Source organism: Priapulus caudatus, unplaced genomic scaffold, assembly GCF_000485595.1.
Source record: "Priapulus caudatus unplaced genomic scaffold, Priapulus_caudatus-5.0.1 Scaffold947, whole genome shotgun sequence".
NCBI classification, from domain to species: Eukaryota; Metazoa; Priapulida; class Priapulimorpha; order Priapulimorphida; family Priapulidae; genus Priapulus; species Priapulus caudatus.
Genome location: NW_014578008.1, coordinates 45,402 through 57,998, shown reverse-complemented (window position 1 = coordinate 57,998; position 12,597 = coordinate 45,402). Strand labels below are relative to the sequence as shown.

The 12,597-nt window shown below is 48.5% G+C and overlaps 2 protein-coding genes across 2 annotated transcripts in view; one reads left to right on the top strand and one right to left on the bottom strand.

Moving 5' to 3' along the window:
- The window catches only part of LOC106814585 (mitochondrial import receptor subunit TOM40 homolog 1-like), a 19,545-nt gene extending 7,286 nt beyond the window's left edge, over positions 1–12,259 (top strand). Inside the window, exons 5-7 of the mRNA XM_014818926.1 lie at positions 9,843–9,974; positions 10,389–10,568; positions 11,336–12,259. Coding sequence (XP_014674412.1) covers positions 9,843–9,974; positions 10,389–10,568; positions 11,336–11,475 — 452 coding nt within the window. The 3' untranslated portion in view covers positions 11,476–12,259. The remainder of the gene's footprint in view (positions 1–9,842; positions 9,975–10,388; positions 10,569–11,335) is intronic.
- Positions 1–12,597, bottom strand: part of LOC106814586 (transmembrane protein 147-like) — a 19,818-nt gene that overhangs the window by 1,682 nt on the left and 5,539 nt on the right. Inside the window, exons 2-5 of the mRNA XM_014818928.1 lie at positions 9,004–9,139; positions 8,516–8,652; positions 8,235–8,319; positions 7,786–7,907 (exon numbers count right to left, since the gene is read on the bottom strand). Of these exons, the coding sequence (XP_014674414.1) occupies positions 7,786–7,907; positions 8,235–8,319; positions 8,516–8,652; positions 9,004–9,139 (480 nt within the window). The remainder of the gene's footprint in view (positions 1–7,785; positions 7,908–8,234; positions 8,320–8,515; positions 8,653–9,003; positions 9,140–12,597) is intronic.

The window sequence follows — 12,597 nt, the reverse complement described above, 5'->3', positions numbered from 1 at the left end:
TATATCAGAGTGAATAATAGAGAAGAGTATGACAGGTTTTAACAGCGTTTTGCATGTTTAAACTTGTAATTTCTATAATATGTGATAATTATTTCAATTTACTTGTTTTGTCGATGATTCTATTGGTCTTATGACCCCCATTTACCCGAAAATGTTGTGTTCTTTCAAAAAGTTTTTGAATACGACGGTTTAAACTTTCCACGAAGTGGCAGGCATGTTGTGAGGCGAAGTCCACCCAGTGCTATGCGGCGGCGCCAGGTCTGTAATACATCACAGATAGAGACAATGAGTAATCCCTCACTACTTTCGCCCGTACACATGTGCATTGTGGCAACTTGTGGGAACTCGTTTGTGAACCGTGTCGATTTCACAAGAATTTTTGAAGACATCGATTTTCAGTTAAATTGGTGGGTTAGTTGATTAAGGGGATATAGACGAAAATAAGGGTAAGTTTGAGTATATTAGTACATATTGACTGGATATTAAGAAGTTTGAAACTATGGAAACGATGTTAAGAACAGGGTGGTCCGTATTTCTTTTATTGTCTTCTTGTATATATGAGCAACGTATATTTACATTATATAGTTATTTATATGTAAATATAGTGTGCTTCGGTGTTGAGTATGATTCGGCTTAGGCAGTGATTTGCAGTCAGGTCCTGGATTGTAGTTGATTGTCTGTTTGTTGTACGGCGTGATTAGTGGTCTGTACCAGAAGCTGTCGGTAGATAGCGATTTGGGCGTTGAGTTGGTTCAGTCGGCAGGCCGTCCCGGACACAAGTTGGAGTGCTCAGGGGTTGGAGGCAAATATACGGTGAGACTAGTCGTACAGGGGTTAGGACCATGTCGGAAATACCTTTGTTAAAATTGTGGGGTCATATATTGTTGTTATTGTAATCTAGCAGCCTGTTTCACCCCGGTGAATCTATCTGTTGTGAGTTTGTTATTTAATAACACAGAATTGATCCATACATATTCGGTAAATTTTAATGGTGCTGTGTAAGAAAATAGTCTTGAAGTGTCGAGACTATTGCATTATATAGTTTTATGAAATTCATTCCATACGTGTGGAAGTAATGCCCGAACATAGTGCGGTCTGTAAAGAGCACGATACTAATTTCGTTCTAATACGGTCAATGATACGTAAAATGACTAATTGTACGGGTCGCTTCGCCTGCAGTGTGATAATTCACGAGCCGGTGGACAGAGTAGGTGGTGCGGGTGCAACGGTTGTATTGGCACAGGAAGTGCATCAGTACAGTGTGGGGGTTGAGTCGGGCAACCTGGGATGCGGAGAGCGTGGCCCACGGTTACGAGATAGAATGCAAAGGCCAACGTGTCCCCTTCAAAGGTGAGTTGTCTTCGCCGGGTTTTTGGCGGTTGTGCGAAAAGCCTGTGATCGTGTACTATGTTGGGCAAAATTAATTCCTTAAAGTGGCGGTAGGCATTTTATTGACCGTAAGGTGTGCGACTAATGAATCTTACATGTATGGTAGTGCGGTGTACAACAGAACAGCTCCAAGTGCCAGTAGCCGCAGCAGCAGAGCGCGGAGCAAGTAACAGCGAGCAGCGTGCAGCAGGGCAGCAGAGTCAAGCCATCGAGTTCAGCACTCATCACCCTACCAACACCACGCGCAGCAGCCCGCAGGAAGCATCACACCACACACCCACCACCACACGCAGCAGCAGCAGCGAGCAGCAGGCTGTAGAGCAGCGCAGCGCAGCAGCATACACCACACCACACCACCCCGCAGGCGCGCAGAAGATCAACCCGCGCCGCGCAGCGATCACACCACACACCACCAGCAGCAGCAGAGCCGATAGCAAGCAGCGCATCACCCCACAGCCGCAAGCAGCAGCAGCCGAGCGATCACACACCAGAGCAGCGCATCCCACACCCAGCACCCGCGCAGGCAGAGAGCAGCTCACCCAGCAACAGCTCACACCACTAGTGCGCAGCAGCAGCAGCAGCAGCGGAGTATAGGCGAGGTCGTCAGATTCTTTCGGTGCGACAGCAGCGGCTGAGCTCACAGCTCTCTCGTATTGCAGTGTGTGTGGTTTGTTGTGGCAGGTATGTTCGCAGCACATGCAGGTAGGAGCGTGCTGGGAAGCGACAAGCCGTCCCTTACCTTCCGTCTAGCGCATGTGACCACCAGAGAGAACATGCAGGGGCGTCGCGCCTCATCTCCGGTTGGCTGCGGACGCTCGCGACCTTAGCGCCACCTGTGGCAACAGTGTCTCCGCCGGCGTTGCCTCTGCGCCGTACGAATCGCGGGTTTCGTTTGGTATGCGGCCACCGGGGTCCGTAACGGTTTAAGATGAAAGTTCTGACAAATACTTGACTGCGTTGGAATATTTTACGGGGAGCTGCCGACTGGAGCTGATGGAGAACAACGGAGAGTAAATAGAGAGAGATGAAATGAATTCCGTGCATGAGGTAGGTGGCTCCAGTTAAGCAGCCAGGACAGTGGATAATTGTAATAATTGGTTTTAGGCGAATAAGCTGGATCATAGAACCTGATGATATGGGTTGCAGTCACATAGATGGTTAGTGATGGGAGACTAATCATTCGTTTCAGAGAACTCGGGGTGCTCAGGATAAAGGCTTCGTGAGCGGTGGTGGATATTCAGCGCGGGCTGCGTATCTCTGTAGCTATTTCGTCAACCCGTAGATGAAGGAAGCGTGTGGTCGCTATGCGTTGAGAGAACATGCCCTATCACTTTTATCGCTTAGTCTGTGATATCTGTGTATCTCTGTCCTACCGTTCGGCTTCGCGTAGTGGACAGGCTGAACGAAATTAATAGAATTCATTAATCCATTTGCAAGATGATGTCAGTATGTGCTGCCGATACCATCCAGTTTAGTGAAGATAGTTATTGTTATGATAACATTGTTGAACTGGTTTATATTACTGTACTGTAAGGTTTTATAATTAAAACTGGGCCACTTACAAGTGTTGTCGGAACATGTTGTAATATTTTTTTGTTCTTTTCATGGATTCGGGAGAATCACACTAGTAATTTTACAGACACCGTTTACAGTATTCTAAATCAGGAATCGAAAATCGTTTTTGTAAAAAAAAATGTAGTCTATTTGGCAAAAACGTGTTCATGAAAATTCACTCGCCTGTCTTAACCATTACGGTTGTTTCTTGAGGTTGCTGAATTGTTTGTTACATCTGTGCAAAGTAATTTATGAGTTGGTCGGGGAACCAGTGATATACAGCAGATCCAAAACGTGTGTTGTGCGTGCGTGGTGTGTGCGGTGCGTGCGTGCGTGGTGCGTGCGTGCGTGGGGTAGTGTGAGGGGGTAGCGTGGTCGGTGGTGGTGTGTGTGATGAGGGGTGTGTGCTGTGCGTGGTGACTAGCCGCGTGGTGTGTGGGGCCCGGTGGGTGCGTGTGCGTCGCAAGCCTGTGTCAATGTGTGACGAGGGTGCGGTGCGTTGCTGCGTGTGTGGAGGGGGTGAGTGCGTGGGTGACACGACGGTGCGTGTGTGGAGGGGGTGGCGCTGCGTGCGTGCGTGTGTGTTGTGGGTGCGTGTCAAGACGAGACCGTCTCGCCCAATGTGGGGGCGGGGGGGGTGCGTGCGTGAGTGTTGAGAGGGGGTGGAGTGGAGTGCGTGTGTGGAGGGGCGTGGGTGGGGCGAGTGTGGAGTGGCGTGGGTGCGTGTGCAGTGACGTGTTGGGGGGCGGCGTGCGAGCGTGATGCTGTGGAGGGTGTGGTTGGGTGGCGTCGAATCAGACAGCGTGTGGGGGGGTGGTGGTTCGTGTGTGTCGTGCTGTGAGGGGTGGGGGCGTGCATAGTGTGTGGAGGGGGGGGGAGTTTCGTGCGGTGTGTGTGGGAGGGGTGGGGTGCGTGCGTGTGGTGTGGCAAGGGGCGTGCGTGCGTGCGTGCGAGCACCACCAGTGTGTGGAGGGGCGGTGGGGTGGTGAGTCGTGTGTGGAGGGTGTGAGTGGTGCGTGTGTGTGGAGGGAGTGGGTGCGCTTGACATTCGTGCGTGCGTGTGTGTTGTGTGTGGAGGGGGTGCTGTGCTGTGCGTGTGTGTGTGGGGGGGTGCGTTGCGTACGTGCGTGTGTGTGATGTGAGGGGGTGGTGTGGTGCGTGGTGTGCTGTGGATGGGTGGTGGGTGATGCGTGACGTGTGTGGAGGGGTGGAGTGCGTGGGGTGTGTGGCAGGGGGATGGTGTGCGTGCGTGCGTGCGTGTAGTTCTGTGTGTGTGTGGAGGGGGTGCGTACGTGCGTGGCTGGCGGCGTGGCATGTGTGTGGAGGGGGCATGTGTGCGTGCGTGCGTTGTGTGTGGAGGGGTGAGTGGCGGTGCGTGCGTGTGTGGACGGGTGTCGGGTGGTGTGTGTGTGTGGAGGGGATAGTGGTGTGCGATGCGTGTGTGTGTGGAGAGGGTGCGTGCGGGGCGACGCGCCAGAAGCAGCAGATACTCGTGCGTGTGTGAGGGGGTCGGGTGTGTGTGTGGACGGGGGGTGCTGCGTGTGTGTTTGGAAGGGGTGCTGTGCGGGCGTAGGTGTGTGGAACGGGGAGTGGGTTGTCCTGTGTGTCGGAGCATACCAGCGAGGCAAGTTGGCCTTGGTAAAGTATGACGGTGGTTAGTCTTTTACATTTTATTTATTACGACGACAGAGGCAATGGCGGGGTTTATGTTTTCACCCGCGAGGTTTTGAGTGATTGCGGTTTGTGTGTTGGTGTGTTATACGCACGTTTAGTGTCTGTACGGTCTCACTGCGCTATTTAACTTAGCTCAACGTACCGGGAGTTAAGTACCGCTAAGTCCATAACGTACTGGAACCTAGCCTCAGTACGTTATTGAAAAGCCTAGAGTAAGTCTGATCAAAGTTAGCGGGAGCGCTAGCCCTTTATGTAGTTAACGTCGATTCTGCGTGAGCGGGCATTTAATTGGTTTGAACATGCTCGAAATTCATGGGCCATGTATGCAGGGGGGGAGGTCTGATGGGTCGTACGACCCCCAAAATTTTAAGGTCCACATGTTTTCCAAAGATTTTTTTCGAGGGCCTTTTTAATGACTAATGATTAAGATCAAGGTCAGCAATGAGTCAAAGACATTGCCATGCACGGACGTAATCTTCCCAATTCCAGCAATCTGAAACTGAGCCTTTTTTTTTAACAAATTTTGCTTTCATAAAGAGAGGACAAAGACTGACAAAGGACAAGACAGAACAAGATAAAGACAAAAAGTTCAAAAACTGTTTTCAACTGCAATCAGCAAATACTTGTTTTTTTAATGTAATTTTTTTTTGAACCTAATGTTTGGAGTTTTAATTAAATTGTCAAGGCGCCGTGTACAGGGGGGTCCAGGGGGTCCGGCACCCTAGCTCGCGCAGAAACGATCTAAGGAGGTCTTAATTTCAAAATTTTCTCGGGGGGGCCCCCAGACCGCCCCCTTCGTCGTACGCTACCAGGTTTGCGCGTTACGGTTAGGGACCCCCCCCTGGCTCAAAATTGTACACGCCTGTATGCTGTATCGACAGTTTGTAACGTCTTGCTGCTATTGCGTTGTGAAAGGTCTCAAATTTGATTCACGATCCCACCATGAAAAATCCTGGATACACCTGAAATTTAGGGTACGTTCTGGAGTAATGATAACGTACCGTGAGTGCGAACGTTCCCCCGTCAGGCCCGCATAATCGAACGTACCTTGCGTACCTTGAAGTATGGGCTAACACGTATTGGACCGTACGTTCGTACCGATATGTATCGCATCGGGCCGTATCGAATTCCGTCAAACGAGTGAGTGACTCGTGAGTGAGTGAGTGGTGAGTGAGTGAAGTGGGTGGTGACGTGAGTGTGGAGTGGTGACCCCGGATCGCGCGTCAGGTCAAGATCAGGTGATGTGAGTGGAGGGACGATGAGTGAGTGACGTGAAGATGAAAGTGTGGGTGGCGTGGGTGGGTGAGTGAGTGAGTGAGTGAGTGAGTGAGTGAGTGAGTGAGTGAACGCAGGAGTGACAGTGAGCGTGGAGTGAGGTGAGTGAGTGAGTGGTGATGTGACTGTATTCGTGACGGTGTTGTGAGTGCATGAGTGAAGTGGGTCAGTGGAGTGAACTCGTGAGTGCGATTGAAGGATGTGAGTGAGTGAGTGGAGTGGTCAGTCGTCAGTCGTCAGTCAGTCAGTCGTTCAGTCGTAGTCAGTCTGTCAGTCAGGTCATAGTCGAGTCAATCGAGTCCCTATGTTTTGACAGATTTTTGCATTTACCACACGCTCGTGGACTTGTGAAATATATAGCCATCTGCCCAGATCTCATAATCTCTGACTTGGTCGTTACGAAGGACAGTCATGGCGTCGCTTCTCTAGGTCATAGAGCGCTCCGTGTTGGCTTCACGTAGCGAAGATTTGGTCCTCCGAGCTGTCGTGAACTTCAGTCCACTCTTATGGTTTTTTCTCGTTTCTTCTGAGGGAGCGTGGCCTTGGCCAATCCAGTCCTCATCGCTGCTCGACGCTCGCTCTAGGCAGTACGAGCTCACTCTCGTGGACCTGTCTGCGTCGTCTCGGCGTCTCCTCTCTCTCCAACCTGGTTCATATCTCATGCCCCTCTTTGAACGCTCCCACCTCCAACTCTGCTCTGACACGGGAAGAATCTGTACTCTTCCCTCCTTCCTTTTGCTTTTCCACTTCGTTGCTCCCTAGCAGATGTTTATGACACTTTGCAGAAGCAATATTTGGAATAAAGACTGATGCAGGCTTCTGCCAATGCTGTGCTCGCTAGCAGAGACTATAGAATGCAAACTCGAGCGACACACGCGCGCTACTCTGCTCGACGATGCCCGGGCCTGCCAATAACACAGGCGACACAATCGCGCCCCGTTAACGTGAAGTGGCGCTGCAGTACCCTAACGTACCTTGCGTTAGCCGAAACTCCAATAGACCCAGGCTATCACGCTTATCCACAGCACACGCCTGTACGCCCGGGCGTAAACTAGCGCCAAAGTACTCTAATGTACCACATAAAGCGCCTCCAGCCGTACACGACACATCCTACACCCGACCTATAGCGCTAGCCATTTGCGTAACTCTAAACCTAGCGCACACGTCGGTATACAAGCGTACTCTACACATCTTAACCCTGTCGATTTGGATTATTAAACCGTGCAATCAGATGTACGTAGAAGTAGCTACCTCACGTTAACCTCTCAACCGTCACCCATTCACTGCACCGCCAGACATTCTCAGCATACTGCTGACGGCTAGGCGAGTAATTAACGCAAGTAAGTACGACGAGGCAATACCACTTCCGACCATAGCTGGTGCCAGACTGCAAGCTGTAGACCTTACAAACCAAGCAACAACCAAGCCAGGCGTACAAGCGGGCCACACCAGTGCCTCCCCAAACCTGCAGCGCTCGCACTAATCGCCGGAAAATCCAATTAATTATTATTAGTTAATTTTCACCTTAATATAATCAATTAATTAGTAGCTTATGCACTTGAGAGCAGATCAGTGCCACACCTTGGGGACCGGTCTCGTGCTCTCCGCAAGTGCTACTGTTCTTGGTAAGGGTGTTCTTGTGATCACCGGAGGCGAACTCCCTTATCTCTTTTCAAGCTAGCTCTGTAACTACGAAGAACCTATCATATGCTTTACAAGCAGGCGCTGTTCGCGAATCGCATCTGTAATTACAGGTAATTAACTCTACAATAAGAGGAGCATACTCTACAATAAGAGGTGCATACTCTACAATAAGAGGTGCATACTCTACAATAAGAGGTGCATACTCTACAATAAGAGGAGCATACTCTACAATAAGAGGAGCATACTCACTCGACGATGAGAGGCCGGTAGCAACTCATGCCGAGCGCCAGCATGACAACGGGAAGGTACGTTTTCTGCAGGTCGTGTCGGCTCCAGAGCCACACCAAAGCCGCTGTCGTGATATGGTGAACCTGTGTGTGTGCGTGGTTCAGCATTGTACAGCAGAGAACTCAGTCATTGCAGAAATTTCTCATTAAGGACTGTCACACAACAGCAGCGCTCGTACACAAACATTACACGCTATTTTTTTACTGTTAGAAATCCTCGAGAGATAATGATAAGGACTGTGATATCACTATGATATCGTAAACGTGTTTGTAGAATTTAATTGAAATTTATATCTAAAGCTTTAATATTGCAGTGTGTCGTCATTTCAACGATCGAAAATTGCAAGGTTAGTGAGTCAAACATTGAAAACTAACCGTGATACCTATTAGGACTTCCAACTGAAAACTTACCAGACTGACATTTGAATCCAGGCTGAGTTGAATGTATTTCCAGTCAAATTCTACTCCTCTCGCTCCGACCCACAACGGAAAAATCCTGATGGAAAAACATAAAACATTAGAAGGCAGTTGAACGCTAGCATTCATTAAGTAACAGGAAGATTAGCCACAATGTCATAATGACAAACTGTTATCATGAATACATGTGATATGATATGATATATTCTGCCTAGTACATATTAATAAGAAATATATAATAATAGCACGATCCTGAACCCGCTACAGGACCTCACCTGGTCATGACTAATTCCGCCGTGGCCCAACCCATGCCGGCAACGAGAAACTTGATCTCTCCTTTACTGGCGATCCACGACATCACCATGTGAATCCCGACGAGGTCGGCGAGGTCAACGGTTGACTTCAAAAATTCCTACAACGATTTAATCAAGTTTTAAAAAAAACACGTGTAATTATCCTGAAGTGATGTTGACGGATTTCATTCCATCACGTAATATGGTTTGATTTTGATGTAGATCCAAAATCTCACTACAGCATTGGATTAGACAGTATATATCTGCTTGTACAGATTGACACAGGCAGCAGATCAATATCGAAACTGTCGCTCCAGTAATGTTTTAGATTTATCTTACAATTCAATGATTATTATACGTTTGGTTACCTTCACCTGTACATGTAAAGTAGATACGATCGTAGTAGAGATATGTGTGCATTATATTTTATGAAACACGTGGAGCTAGACATAATTCGAATGAGTAATCACCCCGACTACGTCAAAGTTTCCGCCGACGGTGTCCGCCGCTGGGAAGAATGTTGCCAGAACCATCATCTTGCACAGTTGCGTGAACATGTACATCATGCCGGCTTGAACGCATTTCCAAAATGCGCTGTACTCCGCCCTGCAATATGGATTTCAACGTCCGCTCAATTACGTAGCACGTTCTTTCGAGATCGCGATTATTAATCATGATCATTGTAATTTGTATGACAGAGTGTCACCACTACTAACCGTAGTGCCACTAGTAATACTAATACTAATAGTATGTATAGACTACAACCCTCACAGCCTAGCTAAAGCAAAAACGGTGCACTACCGCCCCCCCTCCCGGCGCAGCGTGTTGTAGGGTATACCATTTTAATTTGTACGTACGCGAACCTAATTAAAGCCTAAGCAAGGCTGGGGCGCGTTTCACAAAGCTCCGTTAAAGTTCTCCGCTAAGTTCTCCGTTCGCTCTTTAGCGAACGGAGGCATAACGGAGAACTTAGCGAACGGACAACTCCTGTTTCACGAGCGCTCCGCTATGCCTCCGCTAAATAGCGGAGGACAGCAGGCAGTCAGCTGGCAGTGAAAATAAGGTAAAGTTTGAATATAATTATTCACATATTGATAGAATATTTACAAGTTGAAAACTATGCAAAACGCTGTTAAAACGGTGTCATACTCTTCTCTATTATGTACTCTTGATAATATATAGAAGCAACTATATTTACATATATTATTATTTATATGTAAATATAGTTGCTTCGGCGTGAGTTGAATTCGGCTCTAGGTGTGATTTGCCATCAGCAATCCTGGCACTGATAGTTGATTGTTTGTTGTAGGCGTGATAGTGTGCCATTACCTGCAACGTGTAACGGATAGACTAGCCATGGGCGCTGAGTTAGCGTATCAGTACGGCCAGGCCGTCCCCGGAACACAGATTGGAGTGCTCAGCGTTGGAGGCAAATATACCGGTGAGTACCTAGTCGTACAGGGTTAGGCACCATGTCGGGAAATCCTTTAAAAAATTTGGTACAAATATACTTGTTTTATTGTAATCTAGCAAGGCCTGAATTTCACCGAGTGAATACTAATCTGTGTGAGTTTGTTACTTTAAATAAACACCAACAGAAATACTCAGAATCCATACATATTCGCGTAAACTTTAATGTGCCTGTGTAAGAAAATATTATTGCACAAGTGTCGAGCAACTATTGCAAATTATATACGTTTTATGGAAATCTCATTCCATACAGCTGTGGAAGTAAATGCCCGAACCAATACGTGCGGTTACTGTAAAATAAGCACGATACATTAATTCGCTTCTAAATCACGGTTCAATAACGTAACGTGACTAAATTACGTCACGGCGTCGCTTCCGCCTGCAGGTGATAAATTCACAGCGAGTGGACAGATAGGTGGCGCCGGCGTGCACGCGTGCTACTGGCACAAGGCAAGTGATCAGCTACAGGTGGGGGTTGAGCTCGAGGCAAACCTGCGGATGCAGGAGAGCGTGGCCACCATCGGTTACGAGATAGACATGCCAAAGGCCAACGTAGTCTTCAAAGGTGAGTGTGCTCTCGCGGTTTTGGCGGTTGCCTGCGAAAAGCTGTGATCGTGTCCCTATGTTGGGCAAAATTCATTCCCTCTAAGTGGGGTAGCAGCAATATTTAATACCCGGTAACGGTGCGACATAAAATGAATTCTCTACATGGTATTGGTAGTAGCAGTAGTAACAACAGCAACAGTAGTAGCAGTAGCAGCAGCAGCAGCAGCAGCAGTAAGCAGTAACAGCAGCAGCAGTAGCAGCAGCAGCAGCAGCATCAGCATCAGCATCAGCCATCATCACCACTCCACCACCACCACAGCAGCGCAGCAAGCAGCAGAGAGCATCCACACACACCACACCACCACCCACCACCAGCAGAGCCCAGCCAGCAAGCGCAGCAGCAGTAGCAGCAGCAGCAGCAGCAGGCAGGCAATAATCACCACCACACCCACCACACAGCAGCCAGCAAGCAGCAGCTCACCACCAACAGCAGCAGCAGCAGCAGCAGCAGCAGCAGCAGCAGCAGCACCACCACCACCAGCAGCAGCAGCAGCAGCAGCATCACCACCACCAGCAGCAGCAGCATCACCACCACCAGCAACACCAGCAGCAGCAGCAGCAGCAGCATCACCACCACCAGCAACAGCATCACCACCACCACCAGCAGCAGCAGCAGCAGCAGCAGCAGCAGTATAGGCGATGTCGCTCAGCATTCTTCGGTGCGACAGCAGCGGTGCGACCTCACAGCTCTCTCGTAATGCCGTGTGTGTGGTTTGTTGTGCGCAGGTATGTTCGACAGCAACATGCAGGTAGGAGCCGTTCTGGAGAAGCGACTACAGCCGCTCCCCTTCACCTTCGCTCTCAGCGCCATGATGAACCACCAGAAAAACATGACACGGGTCGGCATCGGCCTCATCCTCGGTTGAGCTGCGAGCTCGCGACCACTAGCGCCACCTGCTGGACCAACACGCTGCTCCGCCGCCGCAGTTCCTCTGCGCCGTACGAAATCGCGGGATTTTGTTTGGTATGCGGCCCACGTCGATAACGGTTTTCAGAATGAAGTTCTGAAACAAAATTATTGACTGCGTTGGAATATTTTACGGAGGAGGTGCCAGATGGAGCTATGCAGAACAACCGGAGAGAGTAATAGAGACTGAAATTGAATTCGTGCATGAAGTAGCGTGGCTCCAGTTAAGCAGCCAGGACAGTGGAATAATTGTAATAATTGGTTTTAGGCGAATAAGCTGTATCAATAGAACCTGCATGATCTAGACAGTTGCAGTCACCATAGATGGTTAGTGATCGAGAACTCCAATCATTACCGTTTCAAGAAACTCAGTGCTCAGGATAAAGGCTCGTGATGCGTGGTGTATATTCAGCAGGGCTGCGTATCTCTGTACTATTTCGTCAACCCGTAAGATGAGCGAAGTGTGTCGCTATGCGTCTGAGAGAATGCTATCACTATCGTATCGCTTACGTCTGTATATCTGTGTTATCCATGTCCTCCGTCGGTCGCGCTATGCACAGGTCTGAACGAAAACTAATAAAAAATTCATTAATCCATGCAAGATAGATAGTCCAGTATGTGCTGCCGAAACCATCCAGTTTAAGTGAAGATAGTTATTGTTCTAGCATAACATTGTTGTAAACTTTTACTATTATGTACTGTAGTTTTAATAATTAAAACTGGCACTACAAGTGTTTCTGAAACATGTTGTAATAATTTTTTTGTTTCATGGATTCGGGCAGAATAATACACACCTAGCTAATTTTACAGACACCGCTTTACAAGATATTCTAAATCATTACATCAGAAAAAATCGTTTTTGGTAAAAAAAAAATGTAGTCTACCTTTCAAAAAACGTTTTCATGAAAAAATTCACTCGCTATTCTTAACCATACGATTGTTATCTTGAGGTTGCTGATATTGCTTGTTAACATCTGTGCAAAGCTAACATTTATGGTGGTCCGGGGAACAGTCTGATATACCCAGCAGAATCCAAAAAGTGTGTGTGCGTGCGTGCGTGCGTGCGTGCGTGCGTGCGTGC